Source organism: Mesocricetus auratus, unplaced genomic scaffold, assembly GCF_017639785.1.
Source record: "Mesocricetus auratus isolate SY011 unplaced genomic scaffold, BCM_Maur_2.0 Super-Scaffold_100031, whole genome shotgun sequence".
In the NCBI taxonomy this organism is placed as follows: Eukaryota; Metazoa; Chordata; class Mammalia; order Rodentia; family Cricetidae; genus Mesocricetus; species Mesocricetus auratus.
In genome coordinates this window covers 6,000,424-6,025,343 of record NW_024429212.1, presented here as the reverse complement: position 1 = coordinate 6,025,343, position 24,920 = coordinate 6,000,424, and the positions used below count along the sequence as shown (strand labels likewise).

Genomic DNA, 24,920 nt, shown 5'->3' with positions numbered 1-24,920 from the left:
CGTCCTCAATGGGTCCTTTGAGTGTAGCCCTCTTAGGGGAAGAAACTTAGGGATACGTTGATAACGGCCTTGGGGGCTGCTTAGTAATAGCATTTGTGGTCTCTGGTGGTCCTTATAACCCAGCAGCAAGAGCATGTGTCCAGGCTCAGTGCCACGCCCAGAGTGAGACGGCAGTTTGCAGAATTGTGCAGTAGCTTCTCTTTCGTTCCCTAGTTCAAACTGTTTTGGAGAAATTCATTTATAGGATCTGGGATGGAGGGTGAAGTGGGTGGTGGGGGAGGGACCCACCATCCCATAATTCTCAGTCCCCTTCCCCCACAGGTTTGAGTATCTGTTTAACTTTGACAACACGTTTGAGATCCATGACGATATTGAGGTGCTCAAGCGCATGGGTATGGCGTGCGGCCTGGAGTCGGGGAACTGCTCTGCCGAAGACCTCAAGGTGGCCAGGAGTTTGGTACCAAAAGCTCTAGAACCATATGTGACAGGTCAGTCGTGCCCTGCGGCTGGCTGTGCTTTAACTTGCTACATTCCTGGACCTGGGTGTCTCTTGAGGTCTGGCTGAACATCGGTCCCCTTGGTACAATATCTACTGGACATGTGGTTGTTGGGTTCCATGAGTGGCATTTGCGGTTTCCCTGTTGAACATATTATGGAGTGGGACTGTATCTCCTGAGGAGGTGATGGGCCTGACAGACGCACTCCTAAGGCAGTCAGTTGGTCCTTATAACCCAGCAGCAAGAACGGCCTTGTGAGCCCACTGGCTTTCCATCAGTCAGGATAGCATGCCAGTTTCCTGGGCTTCTTACGTTGGTGACTTTGCCAAGTTATCAGGTCATGACACCATTGTGATGGCCCAGTGATAATTCATTTAAAAAAGATCATGTTCAACAGTCAAAAACTGCACTGTGTGTATTTGCTTTCTGAGACTGTCAGGTACCCCCTATGTCCCAAGAGCTCTGTCCCCATATCACATGAGCATCTGTCCTGTCCTGTCTGAGGCATGGGGACATTAGCCCCTGCCTGCACTCGGCCTTCCTGCAGCAGCTTCAGCCTTCCTCCTGCTCCTGTAGAGTCTGGGGGTCTCAAGTGGAAGAGGGGACAGGACACTGCATTCATGCTGCTAGTCCCTGTTTCTGCTCTCTGCTGCTGCTGCTGCATACAGAACTAACTACTGGACCTTTCCTGGAGGACACATGCTGAGCTTGTCCTGCCTGCCTGGAAGCAACCAATTGGGGTGTCCAGAGACTCCCCGAACTGTGACTGTCATGTAGACTTTTGCTTCTTTCTTACACATCGGGCCTCTCGGGAGCTTTGTTTTGTTTGAGACGTTTTACTGTGTAGCTCTGGCTGGCCCACATCTCAAGAGATTCCCCCCACGTGCGGGTATTAAAGGCAGGTGCCACCACGCCTGACTCCTCGGTTTTATTTCCATTTGCTTCTCCCTCTTTTCAGAAATGGCTCAGGGATCCATTGGTGGAGTATTTGTCACGACAACAGGTTCTACATCCAACGGCACAAGGCTTTCTGCCAGGTGACAACAACTAGGGGTGGGGCAGCCCTGCTGTGTTTGAGATAGGCTGGGCGGGGCTCAGGCGAGAGCTTATCCCCTGGAGAATGAGCTCCCATCCAAAAAGATGAGTCAGGGATTTGTGGTTTGTACTTTTTACAAAGTATTACATAGTAAGGTGGGCAAACCTACCTGTGCCCCACTGGAAATTGTCAAAGGTTTTGGGGGGTCATGTCTTTTTAGGGGAAGTTTCAAGACAGGGTCTTTCTGTGACTGCCTTAGAACTCACTTTGTAGACCAGATCTCTAACTCAGATGCACCTGCTTATGCCTCCTGGGTACTGGAACTAAAGGTGTGTACTGCCGCCACCTGACTGGCACTTTTTTTTTCTTTTTTGATTTTACTAGACAGGGTTTCTCTGTATTGTTTTGGAGGCTGTCGGTCCAGCCCGACCTCGAACTCATAGAGATCCGCCTGCCTCTGCCTCCCGAGTGCTGGGATTAAAGACATGCACCACCACTGCCCGGCTTTCTTTGTTTTTTTAAATAGCTCCTTAGTTGTTTTCTTAAAATGTATCTGATGGTACAGTGTGTATGCAAATTTTATTTCCTGCTTCTGTACACTATAATTTTTACACGCTTTTTGTTTTATTCATTATTATTTGTGTGTATGTGGGCATGTGTGGAGGTCAAGGAGTCTTTCGTGCAATCAATTCTTTCCCACCTTTACATGGTTCCAAGGGTCAGACTTTGGTCTCCAGGCTTGTGTGGCAAGGTCCTTTGGCTCCAGTTTTTAAAAATCTACTATTGCGTGTATGTGAGTGTGGGTATACATGTCATGGTACGTGTGTGGAGGTCAGAGGACAGCTTTTAGGAGTTGGTTTACTCTGTGCATTGTGGGATCCTTGAATCAAACTCAGGTGATCAGATGTGCATAGCAAGAACTATTACCTTACTGTCATACTTGCGGTGGGAGGGGGCGCTTTTTATTTTTTAATTAGACAGTTTCACTATACAGCCAAGTCTGGCCTCACTAACCCGAGTGCTGGAAGTACAACTTTATACCGTACTTGAGTCAAAAGTTACTGATTTTATTTTTTCTTTTAAAAAATTGTATTTAATATTGATACATGCATGTAATGTACCCTGATGAAAAGTACCCCTCATTCCCTCCCCATTCTTCTTCGCTTTTCCCTCCCAACTTCATGTCTGTGCATGACTGCTTACATGATCTCTTTTACCCCCCCCTCCCTCCCCCCACACACTCACTAAGTCTGCTTAGTGTTGCCAGTGTGTGCATGGGTGTGGGGCCATCTCCTCTTAGGGCCCACATCCCTGAGCAAAACTGACTTTCTCCTCCAGGGGCTTTCAATTACCAGTAGCTCCTCACTTTCCGGGAGGGGGGGGGGTGTTTTGTCTGTTGTGAGTGCTCGTGTGTGCGTGTGTATTGGTACTGGTGCGCATGGAAGGTATCTTTTATTTATTTTTTTAAAACTGGCTCTCACTGAACCCACAGCTCACAGATTGGTTAAACTGGTTGAATGAGCTCCAGAGATCTGCCTATCTCTGCCTCTGGCCCCTAGTTTTAGGATTACTGCCAAGTATGACTATTTGTTTATTTGTTTGAATTTTTTTGAGGCAGGGTTTCTCTGTGTAGCTCTGTAGACCAGGCTGGCGTCGAACTCACAAGAGATCCGCCTGCCTCTGCCTCCCGAGTGCTGGGATTAAAGGAGTGTGCCACCACCTTTCCATTCATGCTCTTTTGTTATTTATTTATTTATTTATTTATTTATTTATTTATTTATTTATTTATGTTTTTTCGAGACAGGGTTTCTCTGTGGCTTTGGAGGCTGTCCTGGAACTAGCTCTTGTAGACCAGGCTGGTCTTGAACTCACAGAGATCCTCCTGCCTCTGCCTCCCGAGTGCTGGGATTAAAGGCGTGCGCCACCAACGCCCGGCTTTGTTATTTATTTATTTATTTTTATATATTTAATTTTGTATGGCATGGTGTTTTGTCCACACACATGTTTGTGCGCCATATGTGTGCCAAATACCTGTGGAGGCTGTAAGAGGGTGACAGCCCCCCTGGCGCTGGAGTTGCAGACTTGTGGGCTGTTACTGGTGCTGGGAACTGAACCCTTGTCCTCTGCAAGAGCAGCCAGTGCTCTTAACCTCTGAGCCTGGTTTTATGTGGGTTAGTGATCTGGATTCAGATTCTCATGTGTACGTGTTACAAAAGTGACTAAGCCACCCTCACAGCCCAACACTTTGTGTGTCATTGCACCTCTTTGTTTTCTGTGTTATTGGAGGACCTTCACTATTTAAATAAACATCAGCTATCATCTGGCCTAGCAATTTCAGAAAGGTCAGTGGTATACTTTAGAGATAGCCTTAAGTTGACATTTATAGTGAATGTGAATAACAAATAATGGGTATCACCTATTCTATTATGTTGTAGGTATAGCCTTGTGTCCCTGAGGGTTGAAGACAGATTGCTTGTCAGGCTTCCCGTGTTGTAGTGTGTCAGCTCTCAGATCAGCTTTTCTTTTGTCCTGAAGTTTGAACTCAATGGGAATGTGTTTAACAAGTTTCACTTTTTGAAGTAGAGTGTGTTTTAAAATACTTTCTCTTTAGTTGTTTTTACGGTGTGCGTGCGTGTGTGTGTGTGTGTGTGTGTGTGTGTGTGCGCGCGCGCGCGCGCGCGCGCATGATGGCCATTTGGAGGGCAGAGGACAGCTAGAGTCATGGAGTTGGTTCTCTCCTTTCACCTTCATGCGGGCTCTGGGTATCAGAGAGCTTGCTAGGTCAGTGAGGCAAGTGTCTTTACCCACTGAGACGTCTGCTGATCACGGTTGATTCTTTTCCTGGCTCCCCACTTCTCACAATGAGAGCAGGAGGCCCTTGCCCTGTCATGAGGAGTGCCAGCGTTGGTGTTGTGGTGTTTAATACACGGTATGTTGGTCTCCTACAGTTCCTGGAACAGCCCAAAGGGCAGCCATGGCTTTGACTGTGTTCTTCACAACCTCAGAGTGGTTTTGTGATGGCGAATGTTCTAGATGTATTTAGCCCACCAGAAGGCTCAGCACCTTCTTTGTTTCCTGTACAGTGCTGACAAGTGCCATCAAAAGCCACCAGGATACATGATTGTGGCCTTACAGTAATTATGCACTGAGTGCTGGGAGTTCACCATCAATCACTCCCAGTGTGAATGTGTGACAGACGCACACACACCCTAGGGATAAGAGAGACAGATAGATAGATATTAGGGATTGGACCGTTGTGCCTTACAAAGGTAATGTTTCTTGTTTGGTGTTTGATGCCCAACCCTTCTTTTTCCTGGTCCATGACCTTTGTCTCAGGGATCTCATGTGAGTTCTAGTGGCTAGACACTGTGCTGTTACATGTTTAAAGAAGATGGGTAATAGGCCGAGCAGAATGAAGCTCATTATAGGTTAGGGTTCTAATATTGAAGATGGTGAAAACTTCCCTTTTCTGCCCTGTAATAAAACAAATCCCACCCTTTTGTGTTGATATCCAGCCTTTCTTGGGCTGGACAGAGCTGGCTTCTCCCCACTGACTGGTCTGTCTTTGCAGTGATTTGAGCAATGGTGCAGATGGGATGCTGGCCACAAGCTCCAATGGGTCTCAGTACAGCGGCTCCAGGGTAGAGACCCCTGTTTCGTATGTCGGGGAGGACGACGACGACGATGATGACTTTAATGAGAACGACGAGGAGGATTGATTGCTCAACCTGTAGACCCCCTCTCCCCTTCAAATTCAGCTTCAGGAAAAAATGTCTAGAGAAGAGAAACTTTTCAAGTGGGACTTTCTGTTCTTTTTGGCCTATTCCCAAGAAGATACCCATGAGTTGTGGAGTTAGATGTGCACCTCCAGTAAGGATGCGCCGCGTTGCAGATGTGTTTTGAAGCCAGCGTACTGATGCAGAGCCTGTATTTACTTTTTAGGAGTTTGTGTTTTTTTGCGCTTGCTCTCTCTCTTTAAGTTTGAAGTTTATTTTGCCCCTCAACAGTTGTTGCTGGGTTTGCTGAGGAAACTGCACTGCACCCACACCAGTGACAATAATAAAATTGCTATCCTGCCTAGACATCCAGCACCCAGTTGGTGGGTGGCCAGGCTTCAGGATGAATTGTCTTTCCATTTGTTAAATCATGCAGTGTCCAAAGAACCAAGCCAATAGCAAAGCTCTACTTTTTAAACATTAAGCGCCATACATCTTATTATGACTTTATTTTTCCTTAAATTATATTGACTGTTTTAATTCCATCAAGTTTTTACACTTTCTCTATTGCAGCAACAAATTGCAAAGTAGTTTTTTTTCTTGTTTGTTTGTTTTTGTTTTGTTTGGAAGAAGTTTACTGCCACGCTGGTGCAGCTATGGAAATTGTCTAGAAAGTTTGCTTATGGTAAATTTGCCTGATTTCTTACAGGCTACGTTTGGAAACTTTTTATTATATAGTTGTTTACATACTTATAAGTCTATCATTTAAAGACGTGTACTGAAACAAATGTTGTATTTGTTTCATAAGCATCTTCCTGTAATCTATTATAAAGTTGAAATTAAACATAGAGAATGTTTTAACAGTTTTTTAACTCAAAATTTGTCAATCATTTTTAATAGTTCTTTTTTTATAAAAAGAAAAAGGAATTTAAGGACAGGCAATAGTCTCTTAAAATTTATTCACAAAAACTCGTTAACTGCACAGTTGCTCTTAGCTGCCTGTTCTAAAATGATAGTCTTTTTATTGAAACACAAATAAACTTTTCTGTAATATTTTATGGAATATAAAGAGACTTTAATTGTTTGACTTGTTTAACTCGGCACTGTTAGTTTTTATTAATAAAACGTGCATGGGCATTTTAAACAAGCTCTGTGTTTCTGTAACTCAGGACTGTACTCTAAAATTACTCTGGATTCTCGTTAGTGGATAGGTAAGATGCCAGCCCAGTAGCAGAGTCCTGTTGTGTCCATGACCTCACAGTCCCCCATTGTCAGGCATGACTGGGGCAGGAAGTGGGAGGGAGTCACGAGTACCCTCCCTGTGTGTCCCAGCACAGACATTTGTTCTTTGACTTTTTCCTCTGTCCTGAAAGTAGAGACATACTTTGTATGTTTGACTCTCAGAAAAACTATAAGACTGAGCATTCTGGAAAGATGGGTGGGTATACCAGCAGTCTCTTTGTGCCTTGACAATTGCAGTGGTAGAACCAGCCAGATACAACTACTCAGGGATTATTTGAAGTAGGTGCAGACAAGAGAGGTTCTTGACACTGAAGCTGCACCGTGGCTTCAAGCTCTACCCTTAGCTGACTAGATTTCTAGGGATTTAAAAGTTGGTATCTTCTTTGCCACCCCCCCCCCTTCCATTTTTTTCTCTTCCCTTTCGGGGATCCAGACACTGAAGAATCAGACATTAAAAAAGAAACAGCCTTCTGTTTGGAAAGGTGACTGGGCATGCCTAGGGAAGAGACACTGAGCTGACTTGATGTCTCCTCACAGCAATAAAACCCTGACTAGGACAAGCAGCCAGAGGAAAATCGCTCGTCACACGTGTGCATTCCCCAGTAAAATCCAGAGATTTGTCACCTGTGGGGCCACGAGGCAATAGGCCAGTACATTCAGAATGCCAGAAAGAGTAAAACAGCATCCATCAAGAGTCCTGTCAGCCCATAAAGCACTGTGTAAGCCTGGTGACCTGAGGTCAACCCTTGGAATCCATGTAGAGAACATGAGTTGTCCTGACTGTGTGTGTATCCCCATCACTTGCACATAGACCATAGTAAATTGTAAAGATTCTCAAGAATTTATTTTCAGTTTCATACCTGTCACTGGATAGGCTATAGACTAAGACCCTGCTTGCTGGCTCCCTCCCCTAGGAATTTTTTTAGAGGGAAGAAATGAAATTCTCAAATGACAGCTGAGGGAATTCATCCCTACTGTCCCTGTCCTGTAGTCGGTGCTCACGAGAGTCCATCGGTAAGGTGAAGGGTACTAAGCAGTGACCGGAAACCAAAATGAAGGACACACATCTCTATCAATGTAAACACAGGAACAGCAAAAACTTTGCTGGCTTTGCAACTCTGCTGTTTTCTTCATGATTGAAGAGATAGGTGCATTAAAAAGAATAGCTCCTATGCGCACAAATGTAACTCACCCACAACTTAACCTACATGATCGTCTCTGATACGGAAAAAGCATTTCACAAAGGTTCTGCAACCTTTTTGATAGTCAGCAAATAAAGATATGAAAGAAACAGCACGTAAGGTCATAAATGAATGGCCACTAAGCCTGACGCCCAGGGTGAGGGGGGCACTGCTCTTTCTACTCATAATACTAGAAATTCTAGCCAGAGAAGTTAGGTTAAAAAAAAAAAAACTGAAAAACTTCTCCATTTGTAGATGATACATTGTTATGTATCAGGAATCCGAAGGAACCCACTAAAATACCTTTAGGACTAATAAGGATATAAAATGTAAAGCGCATTAATTTTGTGTAGCTCTCAGGGTTCGAGAGGAAGAGAACGTATAGAACGAACATATTGCAGAGAGGGATTTACTAGATTGTTTGACACAGCGTGGACTGGGTAATCCCCAACAGTGGCTACCTGTCTGCTAGGAGGCTGAGAGCCCAGTAACTGCTTAGTTTGCAAGGCTAGATGCCTCAGTCCCCCTCTGGTTCTGGAGGTGTGGAGAATTTCTGGAGAGCCACTGATCTTCATGTTGAAAGGCTGAGGAAGTTGGGTTCTGCTGTCAGTTAAGGGTGACAGTGTAGGTGCACTCAACAGCAGGGAGAATGCAAAAAATCATGGCACTTTTTTTTTTTTCTTGCCTCTGACCTCTATATCTGGGCTGCCACAGAAGATGCTGCCCTGGGGAAGGGCTTTCCCCATTCAGTTCAGCTTTCTTAGAAATACACTCACTGACCCACCCATCATCCTGCCTCTTAGCTGATCCTCAGATTTGTTCAAGTTGTTCAAGCTGATCAAACTGACCAAAGTATCAGAGGATAACACAGAGGTAGATGATTTGGGCTTGGCTTCAGAGATTTCAACCCGTAAGTCTTGGTTCCATTGATCCTGGGGCCCTCATAAAGTGGAGCATCATGTCAGACACTGGAGGGGAGACCACCTACCTTGTGGCAGACAGGAAGTTAGCACATAGGTGGGATTGGGATCAGCTGTAACCTTCAAAGGATGGCTCCCAATGACCTACTTCCTCCAGCTAGGCTCCACCTCCAGACTATCACTTTCCCAAGTAGTCTTTCCAGCTGCAGACTAAACATTCAATACATAAACCTGATGAGGACATTTCACATTCAAATAAAAAGGCAAAGTGACAGAAAAATCTGAAAAGGAAATGAAAATAAATTTACATTTGCATAACAAAATTATTCATAACTGACTTAGCCAAGGAAATGAAAGACTTAGTGAAATCTACAAAACAGATTTCAAAAGACAGCAATGAAAACACATTGCTGTGGTCTAGAAGATAATACTGTTAGAACATCCTGCAGGGATCTTTACCCAAACCCTAATAATGGAGTTTGCGGTGTAGGAAGACCCACCCCAAATTCAACTCACTCTGAATTCCCAAAACAATCTTGAAAGTAAATAAGACTTTGAGTCCTCAGACTTTCTAATTCCAAAGTCTACTACTGCTAAGACCACAGTAATCAAGCAGTGGTATGGGCAGGAAGCCAAACAGACTACTGGACTAGCAAAGCTGGGAAAAGCCACAGATTTGATGAAGACAAGGATGCCCAGACTGTCTAGTGGGGGAAGGGATAGACTTTTTCAACAAATGGTGTTTGGGGAACTGAGTACCTGTATGCAAATGAATGAAGTTGGGTTGACTAAACGCCATCTAAAAAGCTAAAGGGACTGCAGAGATGGCTCACAGGTTAAGAGCACTGGCTGCTCTTGCAGATGACTCAGATATGATTCCCAGCACCCACGTGGCATCTCACAACCACCTGTCACTTGCTATATAGCTGGAGATGAGCATGGACTTTTTTCCACATTCAACTTCCAAGTGCTAGGATTACAAGCATGTGTACCACACCGGGTTTATATATACTGGGGTTCTAACCCAAGGCTTTGTGCAAACTGGATAGATGCTACCACCTCAGCCCTGTTCCCAGCCCAAGGTCCATACAGGCCACTTCTTGGTGTGACACTTTGGAAAGTTGGGGGATTTTAAGAAGTGAGACTTAGGGGATGGAGAGATGGCTCAGAGGCTTAGAGCACTGACTGCTCTTTCAAAGGTCCTGAGTTCAATTCCCAGCAGCCACATGGTGGCACACAGCCATCTATAATGAGATCTGGTGTCCTCTTCTGATATGCAGACATACATGCAGGCAGAATACTGTATGCATAATGAATACATAAATAGATAAAAAAGAGTGAGGCTTAGTGAGAAGTCTTTAGGACATTTGGGGGACCTGCCCTTAAGCAGAATCCTGGAATTTGAGACTTTTTTCTGCTTCCTGACCATGATGTGAGTAGATTTATTCACTATGCCTTGCCATGATATAGTGCCCCTACTAGATATTTGTTAGGCAGTAATCAGCCCGGTCAACCTGAAGCCCACAACTATGAACCTTTGTTCTTTACAAAAGAGCTTATCCCAGGCATTTACTATAGCAACAGAAACCTGAACAACACATACATGTTGGGTAGGATGTAGGAAATTGAGTTTCTCAGCTGATGGAGACGGGAAACAGAGTCACCTCAGTGGAAAACAGGTAGTCTATCCTTTAAGAATTGAAAACAGAATTTGGTATATGTGCAAAGTCTTGGAAGCAGATCTTGAAGACACAGTTGTACACTTGTGGTCACAGCATCATTGGTCACCAGCAACAAAAAGGTACAAACAACCAGTTACATAAATTGTAAGCGGTAAGCAGGCCATACATTACAAGATGTGGTCTACACCCGCAGTAAAACTTTAGTCCTGACTGAGAAGGGAATTCTGACACATGATAAAACCTGAGAGTCTTTACATCAGCCAGTCAGAAAAAAATACTGTGTGGTCCCACTCATGTGAAACCCCAAAGTAGACTCAAAGAGACGGAAGGTGGTGAGGTTGTCAGGGCTTGGGTCTGGGTAGTTAGTGCTTGGTGGGCACAGTGTCTGGGTGGGGAGATGAGGACAATGCCTTGTGTGAACAAGCAGACATCCCTGGCTTCCCTAAAAACGCCAACTGGCAAATTTTAGGTGGGAAGGAAAGACAGCCGGGCATGAAAGAGGCTGTGCTGGGTAGTTTTATGTCAACTGACACAAGCTAGTATCATCTGAGAGTGGGGAACCCAACTGAGAAAAGGTCTTCATAAGATTGGACTGCTGCATGCAAGCCTGTAGGACACTTTCTTAATTGGTGATTGATGGGGGAGAGCCCAGCCCATTGTGGGTGGCGTCATCCCTGGGTTTTATAAGAAAGCAGGCTGAGCAAGCCATGAGGAAAAACCAGTAAGCAGCACCGCTCCACAGCCTCTGTATTAGCTCTTGTCTCTAGGTTCCTGCCCTGTTTGAGCTCCTGTCCTGACTTGCTTAGTGATGGACTACAATGTAGAAGTGTAAGCCAAATTAACCCTTTCTTCACCAAGTTGCTTTGGTCATGGTGTTTCATCACAGCAATAGCAACTTCAACTAGGACAAGTTGGTACCAGGAGTGGGGTATTGTTGTGATAGACCTGACCATGTTATTTTGGGGAGGATTATGGGAGGATTTTGGAACTTTGGGCTAGAAAAGTCATTGTGTGTTGGGAGCTCAGTGAGCTGTCCTGTAGGGATTTGGAAGATAGGATGTTGAGAGTACTGAGGACAATGGAGGCCCGGCTTGTGAAGGTTCAGAGGGAAGCAAAGACTACTGGGACTTTTGAGTTAAGAATCTGTGGTTCTAGTTAGCTGGGGCTGAAAAATCAGCTGTAATTAACAAGGTACCAGAAACAGTAAAGTAAAACCCATTCTTTACTGGGACAATAGATGCTGGTCAGCTGGAGCTGAGTAATTGTTGGTGATTAAGAAGAGACCAGCACCACCAAGGTGAAATCTTCTGGAAAGTGGTTCCTCAGTGTCAGCACACAGAAACTGTGTTCCAATGATGGCCAAGGTTGCACCTGCTGCTGCAACTGAATTTGGTAGTGTAAGAGCCACTCAGGTGGTGCAGGTTTTGAAGTGATAAAGGGGTCATGAAAAGCAGCTGAGACTTGGCACTGTGAGAATCCAGGATAGGCCATTGGAGAAGGTGTGGCCGCCATGGTAGTTGAAGGCCTGGAATTGAAGTGTTCACTGAGGTTTGGCACCATGAAGAGAGCCCATTGTTGAAAGGGCAGCCCAATTGCAGCAGAGGACACCAGCATTTTGGAGATGCCAGGACCATGGGATGACCACCAAGAATAGTAGCAGTAATGGAGTGGAGCCAGCCAGAGCCTAGAAGACAAGCAGTGTGCTGCGGAGAGCAGAGCCGGAGAAGTGACCCTTTGCGAGTAGATCCCAGACTACTCACTGTTGGCAGTTTGGTTTGGTTTTGATCTGATTGTTAGTGTGCCTTTGTTCTTCCTTCTTGAAGTAAGAAAACATTTAACTTGATTTTTATTTTTACAACCACTCACGGGTGAGAGATTTTGAACTTTGAAGAGATTCTGGATTTTATGCCGGGTGTTGGTGGTGCACGCCTTTAATCCAAGCACTTGGGAGGCAGAGGCAGGCGGATCTCTGTGAGTTCGAGGCTAGCCTGGTCTACAGAGCGAGTTCCAGGACAGCCTCCAAAACAATACAGAGAAACCCTGTCTCGAAAAACCAAAAAAAAAAAAAAAAAAAAAAAAAAGAGAGAGATTCTGGATTTTTAAAGACTGGACATTTTAAAGGCACTGGAATTTTAGTATGTCTGAAATTATAAAGGCGGTGGGACTTCTGAAATTATGTTTTTAATGCGGGATCTCAGGGATGAATGAGAGGAAAAGTTGTGACTTAATGTTGATGTGTTTATGTGGGAAGTAACAAGGGGTCACTTGTGCTGGTTAGTTTTATGCCAACTTGACACAAGCTAGAGTCATCCGAGAGGAGGGAGCCTCAATAGAGAAGATGCCTCCGTAAGATTGGGCTGTAGGCAAGCTTGTGGTACAATTTCTTGATTAGTTATTGATGTGGGAAGGTCCAGCCCATTGTGGGTGGAGTCGTCCCCGAGTTCTATAAGTAGGCTGAGAAACCCATGGGGATTAAACCAGTGAGCCACACTCTTCCACGTCCCCTGCATCAGCTCTGCCTCCAGGATGCTGTCCTGTTTGAGTTCCTGTCTTGACTTCCTTTGGTGACGAGCAGTGAGATGGAAGCATAAGCCAAGTAAACACTTTCCTCCCAAATTTGGTCACAGTGTTTCACCACTGCAATAATAACCCCAATTAAGACATGGTGTCAGATGTTTTACTTGACTTGGTCAAATCAGTGGGTGTTTCTGAAAACAGCTGTTTGCTTGCTAACGGAAATGAAAACGACCCTTTCCCCCAGCTCTTGAGTTACTTTAAAATATCCTCCAGGGTGTGGAGCATGGAAGGGGCACACAGAATGGTCTGTGTAAATAAGTGTCTAGGTCCCACACCCTGGGAAGCCCCGCACCTGATGCACCATGCGTGTGCGTGTGCGTGTGTGTCCTCCCGAGCTGTGCTCTGTCTCAGCTTGGAAAAAACAAATACAAGCTCTTTTGACCTTCTGCTGCGGGGGGGGGGAGGCAGTATGAAGTGTGAGCATCTTGAAGGGAAGGGCTTGAAAGCTTGGAGGATGAGACTGTTGGTGGCAACAGGGTTAGGTCTGTGGGCAAAGTGGCAGGCTGCTTGTGGGGAGTTCTCTGAGCCTCCCTGTGCCTTACCCCACCTCTGAGATGCCTGCCCCAGTGGCTGAGGTGCCAAGGACACCTGTATTGTGATCGGAGCCATAGAAAGGCTTTAGAGAAAGGAGCACTTGGTTCTTAGTAAAAATTTCCTTCAGGGTCAGGAAAGACATGACTTTTCCAGACACAATAGCTTTGATATAGTTTGTTTTTATGGCATAGGGGTTGTAGTCTCAGAAGCACAAGTTGGGACTGTGTCATGCCAGGGTGACCAGTGTTACACTGATATGGATCCTCAGTTCATATTGAAGTTCAGGGAAGACAAGTGATCACAGAGCAGTAATAGCGACAGGTGGGCCACTCTGGGGTCTCTTCCGTGGTTACAGGACTCTGGGTTCCTGTGTTAACCCCGCAGCTACAGCTGGATTGCAAACATATAGGAATTTAGTAGAAAGCTGGTAACGTTCAGGGGGAGTGGGGGACAGGAGCACCTCCTGGTGTCAGCAGGTGGGCAGTGGTGTTAGCGCTGAGCCGTTCGAATGGCTCTGCACACTGGCCAGCGGAGGGTGTGCAGTCAGGAGCGAGTGGCCAGCTGGGCCTCCGTAGGTGTGGACGGCCACTCCAGCTTCTTACTTCTGTATTGTAAGTTTGAACTCCACCTTCCCTTCATATGGGTCATGGGGATTGTCGAAAGTCACGTGGTCTGCCAGGATCTTGCACACAATGATGACTTCTGTGTCCTTGGGGATGTTGAGAAGCTTTGCTGCCACCAGAGGGTTACTATAGTGAGGCTGAAGGGGAAGCACAGGGGTGAGATGCTTGGGGAAAAAAAACATGTTAAGAAAAACAAGGCTATCTGAAGAAGCAGGGGGTGTGGGGGTGTGGGGGTGTGGGGGTGTGTGGGGGGGGAAAGCATAAAGGATTCTCCTGTGGGTCTGTCTTGAGGTAAGGCCTGCTTGGCCCAAAGGAGCCCTGGGGTCACAGAGAGACTGGCTTCTGCCCCAGGTGGCAAACAGGATGTGAAAGTAAAATGGGAGAAAGTAAAATGTGGAGGAAATGCTTTGGAGGGATTCACAGATGCTGGGAGGGCCTGGGAGATCCCACACCATAAGGGAGTCAGGTTGACATTCGTGGGTTTTGAGAGGGGTGCATTTCTAGGTGGATAAAAGAAGTGTCTTGGGGGCTGGAGAGTTGGCTCAGAGGTTAAGAGCACTGACTGTTCTTCCAGAGGTCCTGAGTTCAATTCCCAGAAACCACATGGTGGCTCACAACCACCTTGAATGAGATCTGGTGCCTTCTGCTGGCACGCAGGCAGAAGACTGTATACACAATAAATAAATAAAATATTTTTTAAAAAAGTGTCTGGGACTGGCTAAGTCATGCCTTTGTTGAGTTCATTTTGTTTGTTTGTTTCTTGTTTGTTTTTCAAGATAAAAATCTCATGCAGCCTAGATTGGCCTTGAACATGCTGTGTGACCAAATGATCTTTGCCTCCACCTCTCAAGTGCTGGGATTACAGGTATATAGTACTTTGCTCTGCCTTTGCCTTGCTTTTTATAGAAAATGGCTTTCCTGTTGCTGAGTCTGAGGTAATTTAGCAAGCGCATTGGAGCAGAGTGGAACAGACTTACCTGGGCTTTCTTGCCATAGTAGGGGAAGTAGTGGAGACTGAAGGTGCCATTGGGTGGATAGTACTCGACCTGTAGGGGCTCAGTGTCCTTCCGGGGATTTCGGGGATCATCCTGAGGTGGAGACCACAGCTGAGTCTAGTAAGCACTGGGGCACATGTTCATTTGTGTACAGGTACACGTGTGAGTTATGTGTGTACTGTGTGGCAAGGACTGGTAGCATGGCAGTAATCACATCAAAGCTTTGCATGTTAGTGCAATAGAGTTAGCACCTAGTCAGCTAGTCAGGGCTGAGAGCCTCTCAAGGATATAATTCCTCAAAATGCCAAACCTCAGCCACTTCCCACCCCATTTACTCCATCTTCGAGTCTTGGGTGAGTGATGGGATTGGGGAAGCTGGTTTTTTTGTTTGTTTGTTTGTTAGCTTGTGAGATGCAAGCTGGGGAGACCAAGGGCTCCATTTGCCAAAGCCAGGTTCAGGATTTGTGCAGTTTTCTGGATTAGGAGTAAACACATGTTCCTGGGATCTACTTCCTTTCATTGTTGGAGTCAGACCTGCCCAATGGGTAGTTTACGCTCATCAAGGAACAATGACCTCTCAGAGAAGGTCGGCTTGTGTGTGTGTAGCCAAAGCCATTAAAAAAGTGCAGAACAAACCCCTGAGGCCCTAGGGACAGAGCTCTGCGGGGACATGTGTTCCTTGCATCACTCACGGATGAGTCCCTTTGACGTGTCAGTTAGGACTCAACATTGAAAACAAGCCTGGGAAAACATTTAGTGAAGGCAAGTTTAGTATTCGCTGTTGTACCTAGTCATTTTGTAAGAGGGTTTCCCTGAGGTTAATGCCACCTGAGTAGCTATGCTAAGCCCCAGTAAGCAACAATGCTGTTGGTGATCTGGAATAGTTTCATAAATAAAAACTATAGAGGGTGTGGGAGTAGGGTGCTGGGTCACCCGCATGTCGAGCTTTCTGAAGTGTGGGTGACTGACCGCACGGACCTCATGTGGGGGAGTCCACGGCTACAGCACCCCTCTGTGCCGTCGCTCCAGGCAATGGCTGACAGGTGACCTTGGCATGTGCCCAGGGTAACTTGGGTCCCACCCTCCTCCAGCCCCAGCTGTGCTCACCTGGAAGGTGCAGTCCACTCGGGGGGCTGTGTTGTTGCTGGGAAGGAACTTGACAATCTAGAAGAAAAGCTGTGATGTACCCCTGGTGGCCAAGTGGGTACTCACACACGCATCTGAGCCATTCCCCCACGGTACCGCGGTGTGGGAGGGCCGTTGGCAGCGGCAGAGCTGGGATAGAGCGGCCCTGGTCACTGGCACTGCGTTCAGGTGTGTTGTGGTGATGTGTAGCAGCCTTCCTTGCTGCGGAATGGGTCTACCCACCGCTCCCATATTCCTCCCCTCGGTTTGAGCCTCGGCCATTGTCTCCTGAACTCTGGGAAGACCTTCCCAGCGTGGGGCTTCGTGCTGGGTTCGGTGCATGAGTGTGTGGCTTTCTGAGACTTTGTAAAATGGAAATAGGCGGTGAGAGGCCGATTGGGTCTTTGCCTGCCACTTACTGTCTTGAGCAGTGACCCTGAGCCTCTATTGCCTGAGTGTCACTCAGCTTGACTTCATGTCTGCCTCTTGCTTGCTGTGTCTGTTCTTAGGGCATTGGTGGCACTTGCTGCCCCGTGACTTCAGATGCCACCGGAGCCCAGTGATTCCTGTAGGGCCACCCCTCAAAGACTCCTGTTTCTGGGGCAGAAGGAGACTTGTAAGATGTCCCCAAGTTCTCCCAGTCTGAATTTACGACTCAAGGCCCCTGCTGGCGGAGATCTCTGCTTCATTTGCACAGTTATAAGGCTGGTAAGACAATGTCTGAGTAGAAAGTTCTAGATTTGTGTTTAAGAGCTGAACATGATGAATATGAATGAGTATGGAGTCAGGGCGAGGCACGATACAGGGCCCAGGCCCCATGGTTAAGTGTGAGGAGGGGGCTCTTACCACTCCAGAGTCACCTCCAGAGTGGGGCCCTTGATACTCACCCTGTTCATCTTAATAATGAAGCAGGGCTTTCCCTCCTCAAAGCCAAAGCTGGGGTCTACCAGGCCTGAGCAGTTTTGCAGCATGTCTGCAGTGAATTTGCAGGAGAACTTGGTGTGGTTTGGAGCCAAGAAGCTCTCCTGGAAGAAGTATTTGTCAGAGGTACAGTTGATGCTGTCCTGCTGGGATGCCGGGGTGTAACCTGTGGACCACACACACCTCCTCGTCAGCCAGTCCCATGCTGTCCGTGGAGGAGGTCCCGAGTCCCCAGTGACCCTCTTAGGAGACAGACACATTGCTGCGTCTGCGTCACCCACCTGCTAAGAAGCTGTGAAGGGTGTGTGTGAGGCCAGCCCAGGAGGTATTCTCAGAGACGTTGTAGGAAATCTGCAGCCCTCTTTCCCCGTACACATCGGGCCTCAAGGTTACCCCTGGAAGGAAAGAGCATCTAGATCGGTTTCTCCAAGCGCTCACTTCTACTGAGCCCTGAGCACCGAGGTTGTCCAGTCTCGTAAAAGCCCCAACCACAGTTAGATGCATCCGGAGTGGAACCAGTTCTCACCCTCCTAGGTGAGAGCTACAGAACAGGCACCCTCTAGCCAAGAAAGCTTGGCAGTAACACTGTAGAGAAGTGCCCCCAAGGACTCTGAGGACACAGGTCCCATGGCCTCTGCCCTCTGCAGATGTAGCACAATGGGCATGAAGACCTATCCTGTGCCTGAGACTTTGGATACTCAGGCCCAGCAATAGTGATGCATGCTCCACAGGGGAGTCTGGGCCTGGGGGAGTCACGAGCAAGATTTGTGTGGTGAATGCTAGCCTCTGGGGAGTGCCCCTCATAGCCTGCAGGTGGGTCTCTCGGAGAAAGGAATCTGAACACATGAGCCTGTGTAGTGACAGGTAGATCTCTGTTTGAGGTCAGCCTGGTCTACATAGAGAGATGTCCAGGATAGCCAGGGCTGTCTCAAATGGGGGGAAAAAAAGAAAAAGGCTTTTCACCTGGGTGCCGGAGAGATGGCTCAGCGGTTAAGAGCCACAGGCTGCTTACCCGGCGACTTTAACTGGTCCTGGTAGTCTGGGGTGTAGGGGTCGATGGTCTGCATCAGCACGTAGATGCACAGGGAGAAGAGCCCGGTCATGACCACGTAGAAAGCTGCATAGTAGAGGCTGATCCACACTGCGGAGAGAGAGCTGGAAGTAGCAGCCCCAGCTGAGGGAATGCGCATGGCACAGGCCCACTGCGTTTGCCGTCTCCAGCGCAGAGCACAGTCGTGACGCCGCACCATCAGCACCTCTACTGAGTTCCAGAACTTTCTCATCTGAGGGGAATACCCGAGCCCTTTGACACCCTCTTACCCTCACTGCTGAGGGCTGGCGCTCACTGTCCACGCCATCTCTGATCTTGTCCCCCCCCCTCATACAAACAGAACTTCAGGGTATGCTCATGGCCTTGTGTGGGCTCCTGTCACACCCCCTTGCACATTAGCGGTGACTATGCGTGCTTGGTGCACTGACCACTGTATCTGTAGCCATAGTAGCGGGACCTCGGAGCATGCTCCGTGCCCCGGAGTTCCTGTTGCTTCCCACACTACAGGAAGGGAAAGGCAGAGAAGGCAGCTGCTGGCCAGAGTGACCCCCAGTGCACGGTCTGACTGGGCAGGGCCACGGCTGAGTATGTCTGGGTTGTGCTCTGAGGACCTGGCAGGTACTTGCCCTGTGTCCCACAGAGAAGGTTGGCAGGCATGCCCGACAGGCCCAGCTCCCTGGCTCCTGGCACTGTTGCTCAAACATCAGTGGAAAGAGATGTTCTAACCCCGGCGTGAGCCAGGCTCCTGAAGACTCCTTTGATGACATTCCTTTTGAGTCAGTTGCTAGGGGACCACACCCCTCTGGGACATGGCCTTTGACTTGGGCTACCGTGAAGCCCCCACACTTGTGTTTTCAATGGTTTAGCCAGGGGAGCCACTGTTAAGAAACACCCGGTCAGAAGAGGGTTTTTGTGATGGCTGTAGCATTGGTCTTCCTGGGGAGGTCTCTAAGAATGTGGGCTGCTCCTTCCAAATGCATGATGTAGGTGTGGCTTCCTCCTAGTAAGTCTTTCTTTAGTGACCCAAAATGGGGCTAAAAGGCAGGACTGAGTCAGTGGGGGTAAGATATGGTGGGGAGGTCACAGCTATGAGTTTGCGCTCTCTCTGTCTCTGTGTCTCTGTCTTTGTCTCTGTCTCTATCTGTCTGTCTGTCTGTCTGTCTGTCTGTCTGTCTGTCTGTCTGTCTCTCTCTCTCTCTCTCTCTTTCTCTCTCTCTCTCTTCAAGGCCTCCATGGAGGGCCAGCACAGCAGTGGCCTGTTTCAGAGCTGTGTTTCCATGGACACCAGGTACTGTACGTGGGTTTGGATGTTGTAGTGTCCGATGGTCTGACCCTGTGCTTTTAGGATTGCCAGGGCTGTACACCTGCTTAACCTCATGGTCTACAGGGGTGGGTGTCAAGCATGCTCAGGAAGGGCCAGCAGATTTCCCATTGCAGGGCTGACATGGTCACTACAGGTTCCTACCTGCTGTGGCTTCTGTCTAACTCATCTACCTTCCTGGGACCTGAGTGCCCGCAGGTAGAATCTCAGCTTTGCTCGCTGCTGGCCCATCCAGCCTCACAAGCCCTCTCCCTGATTGTTCAGCTTATTATAGGTGTGAGTCAGGCCTCGATAACTCCCGGGTGTGGATGAAGGGTCCCGACTTTGCCACTATCAGGATTGGTCCCCAAGCAGGCAACGCCATGGAATCTCACAACTCGAGGGCTATGGGTGGTAAGAGCTCCATGTCACACAGAGAAAGAGTGTGGCCCAAGCCACTGAAACTTCTGCTGCTCCCCGCCTATGGTCTCCAGCCCCTATTTCCTCTAAGACTGCGTGCACCTCTCCCCATAGGAGTAACTTGCCCCATTCCTGTTTCGTCCCTTCACTTGAACAATGCTTTCTTCAGCCCCTGCAACTGTCATCCCCAGACACTGAGGCCAAGTCCTCAAGTCAGGCTGTGAAACCATTCCAGGAAGTTCTCAGTGGCATTGTAGCTATCAAGGAGGCTTGCCGGAGCGTTGGCAGCTAGAGTAGCCCTGCCACCTAAGGTTCCTGAGAGGAGAGCGGGCAGCGCCATCATCTCCCCCCTGGGTCCCATCTGTTGTCCCTTCTTCATGTGACCCTCTTCCTGGGGGGGGCTCAAGTACCAGCCCTGCCTCTGTGTGTCTCACTGATGTACGGTGTCTTTCTGGTTCCTCTCTGCTCTGCAGCTGATGGTAATTTCCCTGTGTTGCCAGGGGTCCTCTCTGGCACCGGGAGGCCTCAGGGTATTGAGGAGGGCATGCCCCATCTCCTTCTATGTGAACGGTGTGCGCTTTTCATGTGGTAGCACACTCAAGCTGGGCTGAGGCTAGCTGAATTGTCGTACAGTTGGGTTATTAGGTACCACCCTCTGGGAGTCTGCTCTCATCTCGCTTCTCAAGGGCCCTGAGATGGGTGGTGGTAGATGGTCAGCCAAAAGAGCCTTTGCTCTGTGCACAGACCTGAGGGGCCTTGTGCTGTATCCCCCGTATGACCTCCGTGGGAACCCCAAGGGATAGGGCCTGACGTTGCTGTCTGAGGGGTAAGGTGGCATAATACATCCTGTATTCCCCAGTGATGTAGCCTTGCAAAACACTCGCTGCATGCCTCCAAGCTCTGTCTGTAACTCCCATGTCATGGGTCCTGGAGAGCCTGAGAGAGATTCACTCTTTGGGGTCTGAGGGGTACGTCCTGTTTTGTGGAGGATGTACTCTGTGAGGGGATATCCTGAACAGCCGCACAGTCTTCCAGTCTGTGAGGACTCCTTTGTTCCTATGGTGGCCCCAGAAGGAAGGGTCCCCAGGTCACCACGGGGCAGCCATAAGAAAGGGACTCTGCAGATATATCTACCTAGCTCACCTAGCCCACACTTGACAGTGACAGTGGCACAGGGCATCTCAGATGCAGCCTGGGAACCAGGGAGATCTCCCAACATGCCCAGCACATTAAAGTCATGGCAACCGTCATGATAAAACAAATCCATTGAAGTAAACCCCTGTCTCCCAAATTGTCTGAACAAGAAACTACCTTTACTTGCTATAACTTAAAAAATAAATATTAGTTTCAGGAAGAGCTTTAAAATTATGTTCCAAAGTCAAGGATGAAAAGGGGCCAGTCTTGGACCTGCATTGCAGGTGTTGTAGAGTCCTGAGCCTCAGGGCCATCTGGGGACCCTCTAGGGACTCTGGCTTCCTCCTGAGAGGTGAGGCATGGCCTGAAGTGTGTTCCCAGGTGCCCCGGCAGGCTCTGGGTCCTGCTGGCTGCTGGCCCCTGCCTCACCCCATGCCCCCTTCCCACGGCCCACACGTACCCCACCGGGCTGGGGTGCGGCCCAGCATCTGCCCAGTGTCCGGGTTCCAACAGTAGTGCCGGAATTCGGCCATGCGTTGGCTGCATGACTTCTTCTCCTGCAGGGCCGCCATGTCCTCTCCTGCTTGCCTGGACTGGACCCAGGAAGTGTCCTCTGGGGCTTATAGTCTCCTCTGCATAAGGCCAAAGGCATCAGAGCCAGCTATCAGTCCGCACTATCACCTCTACAAACACAAGGGAGGGCTGGGGCTGGCCTGATATCTGCCCTCTACTGTCCCAGAAGTCAGTTGGTCCTTGCGACGCCCTTGGCTGACAACTTAACCTGCCCTGGTGGAAACTGAAGGGAAGTGTTTCTGGTACGAACAGCCTTCCAGGTTGTGCCTCATCTCTCCTTCTGGGGGGAAGACTCAAACTGGCTCATCCCAGGTCAAATGTCACAGGCCTGAGACCTGCTGCCCCACCACTCAGGTCCCTGGGTCCTCGAACTGCTTCCTTAAGTCTCCCCTCCTCACTAGGACGGTGGAGAAGTTGCCTGAATTGTGCCCACAACTGCCTGAGTGGCCCTACAGCCGTGCCTTTCTCAAGCGTTTTCAGCTGCTGATGGTGCTCAGCGCAGACTCACGGGGGGGGAGGGGTGAGCACCGGTAAAGAACAGCAGTGAGCCAAGATGGAGGCGCCGTCAGGGAGGGACTCTGTCTTCCAGCCTCTGCATGAGGATAACGTCCTCCTGCCCTTGTGCCGTTAAGATTCCTTGTGTCTGCTGACCCGAACAAGGGGGAGATCTTGGACCTTAGACTGATGGCTGAGAGGCCAGCATGGGGCTGGCCCAGACCCCCTGAATGTGGGTGTCAGTGAGGAGACTCAGGCAATCTATGGGGCCTTGGGTAGTAGATCAGTATTCATCCCTGGAACACAAATGGTCTTTGGGTGCCCATCCCACAATGAGGGGTGCTCTCTCAATCTGGACACTTGGGGGAGGGCCTGGGCCCTCCCCGGAACAAAATGACAGACTCTAGAGATCCCTCATGGAGGGCCTTACCCTCCCTGGGGAATGGAGTTGGGATTGGGTGGGGGGGTGGGGGCCTGGTGGGGAGGGAGCGGGCGTGGGGGGAGGGAGAGGGAGCTGGGACTAACATTGAAGCATACGTGTTTCTAATTTAAATATATAATAAAAAGTGTTAAAAAAAGATTCATTGTGTCTGCTGAGAGAATCCCACTCCTGGGGTCTGGAGGTGCTCCTGGGTTTGGTTTGTTCCGCCCCAGCTTCTTGCTGATGAGGCTCTGATGTTGGAATTGCTGGGTGGAGTGTTTCTCATATTCTGATAGGCTGGAGAGACTGCAAATGTCTAAAGCAAGAGCATTTGTGGACAGCGCACGAGGGCTACGGATGCCAGATGCCTGTCCCCACAGGGCGCTCCGTGGGTGTCCCTCTGCTGCTGTCCTGGGTACCACATGGGAAGAGCTCCCCAAATGCTCTGAATGGGCAGCCAAGTCAAGTTGAAAGCAGTGTCTTACTGGCTGGGTGTCTACTCCTGAAAGCAGACAGTTGGCCAAGGAAGTGGGCTGGGCTCTGCGTCTTTTCAAATGTACCTAGGACAAAGCCTGGCCCATGTGAACGGTCACCACTGGAAACTCACTATTGTCACATCTATGCAGGCTTTCCCTCTTAGTGAATGTGTAACCAAACTGGCTTCTTTGGGTAGAAGAGCAACCCTGAAAAACCGTGTGGCTTTTATTTTGTGCCCCTCCCCCAGTATGATTTAGTTGTCTGCAAGCAGTCTAAAATTTAGATGGGTTTCCATCCTTGTAGACTGGATGCTTATAACTTCTCAGTGAACCAGTCCTGCTCATTCTCTTTGGCACGCAACCACTTACAATGTTAGGGGTTTTAAAACCAAGTGAATGGCCGTGGCAGATTCTAGCTGATCACACAACCTGGGGGTCCCCAGCCTATGCGTAGGGACACAACAGTGTCTGTCAACTCGGGGCCAGTCTTATATGAACCTAAAGGTGCCACATGGATGTGGATTCAGATGTGCAGGGTCTGGAAATTGCTTGTAAGCCTGGATGTGTAAGCAACCAAAGATACCTGTGGGGCTAGAGTTGGCACATGTAGACCCAAGCCCCCCTGGGGACTGGCAAACAGGGTTGTGAAGGCATCTGAGAGCCTAGCCACCGTCTGTCAGTCCTGAGCCATAAGCAAATGGAATCTTGGTTCTCCTTATTCTATTCCTCATTTGGCTCCAGCGATGGTTTTGTGTTAGGGTAGGCTCCCGGGCTCCCTGCCTTTGGCTGTTGGAAAGAAGTAGGAAAATTTTAGGGCACTTCTTGGACCTTTTCAAGCTGAAGTCAGAAGAACTTCCTTGAAGCCATGTCAGCTTCAGATCCCTGGGAAACAGGAAATGGACAGTGAGACAGACCATGGGTGAATGCAAAGCCGTATTTCCAAACGAGGCACAAAATACCCATAGATGGCCTGAGAAATCCGCTGACTGTCAGCAGGAGTCAGGGACACAGGCTTCTGGGAAGGGAGGCTCCATGATGATGAGATGTGACCTCTAATGACTCCAGGAATCTATTTCCTCTGGACTTAGACAAGGAGGGGAAAGACCCAAGACAGCACCTGCCTCTACCACCCCTTCCATTAAACAGGAGCAGGTACCACAGAGAGAACACAGGACATTAAAAGGGTATCTTAAAGGAGGTCCTCCATATGACCCAGCTACACCACTCCTGGTTATCTACGCAAGGACTCTTAAGTCAGCACATCCCAGAGATGCTCACACATCTGTGTTTACTGCAGCTGTGTTCACAACAGCTGAGTTACAGGAGCAGCCTAAGGGTTCGACAGCAGAGGAATGGTTAAAGAATGTACGTGATGGGGTTGCTCCTCAGCCACATACACGGAAAAAAATGATGTCATTTGCAAGGAGAGAGATAATCAAGGGAATTAATGGTCTCTCTCTCTCTCTCTCTCTCTCTCTCTCTCTCTCTCTCTCTCTCTCTCTCTCTCTCTCTCTCTCTCTCTGTATTGTGTGTGTGTACACAGTACAGCAGTGACCCTGGGTCTGGCCATGGTGGTCTTGAAGCAAAGTGTGTTAAAAGCTTTTTCACCTTGAGATCTCATGCAAAACAAAACATGGGCACATTAGGCTTTCATATACTATTTCAATGATGTCTTCCGTTAATAAAGTAAAACTGCAGATTATTTGTTTACAAGGTTTATGACTCCATGATTTTTAAGATCTGCTTTGTTGTAGACGCCTTTTGTTCTGTATTACACCTTGTCAGAAGTGAATGTCTGTGTCAGGGGCCATTATCCTTGCCTGTGTTTCCCTGTATGACTCATTAGACTTGTAAATTTTGGTTCAACCAGTCTCCTCTGCTAGCAACCCCCAAAACCCTAAGAGAAACTAGTGTGTGTGTATGTGATGGTGTCTTTGAAGATAGAGGAAATGTGGTATTTGCAGAGACCAGTGCCTTCTTTTGATCATCCTTTCTTGCATT

General features: G+C 48.4%; 2 protein-coding genes across 9 annotated transcripts in view; one reads left to right on the top strand and one right to left on the bottom strand.

The window, feature by feature from the left end:
- Tfdp1 (transcription factor Dp-1) overlaps positions 1 to 6,393 on the top strand; it is a 39,209-nt gene extending 32,816 nt beyond the window's left edge. For all 8 annotated transcript variants that reach the window (XM_040733448.1, XM_040733450.1, XM_005082622.4 and 5 more), the window contains 3 exons: positions 322 to 488; positions 1,456 to 1,534; positions 5,105 to 6,393. In XM_040733448.1, coding sequence (XP_040589382.1) covers positions 322 to 488; positions 1,456 to 1,534; positions 5,105 to 5,252 — 394 coding nt within the window. In that variant the 3' untranslated portion in view covers positions 5,253 to 6,393. The remainder of the gene's footprint in view (positions 1 to 321; positions 489 to 1,455; positions 1,535 to 5,104) is intronic.
- Positions 6,394 to 13,473: 7,080 nt separating this feature from the next.
- On the bottom strand, positions 13,474 to 22,002 carry Atp4b (ATPase H+/K+ transporting subunit beta). Its single transcript, XM_005082621.4, has 7 exons — positions 21,415 to 22,002; positions 18,062 to 18,190; positions 17,331 to 17,444; positions 17,016 to 17,215; positions 16,111 to 16,167; positions 14,986 to 15,096; positions 13,474 to 14,145 (listed from the first exon to the last, which is right to left on the bottom strand). The coding sequence occupies exons 1-7, from the start codon at positions 21,524 to 21,526 to the stop codon at positions 13,984 to 13,986; spliced, it is 885 nt and encodes a 294-aa protein (XP_005082678.1). The 5' UTR covers positions 21,527 to 22,002; the 3' UTR covers positions 13,474 to 13,983.
- Between the last annotated feature and the right edge of the window lie 2,918 nt (positions 22,003 to 24,920).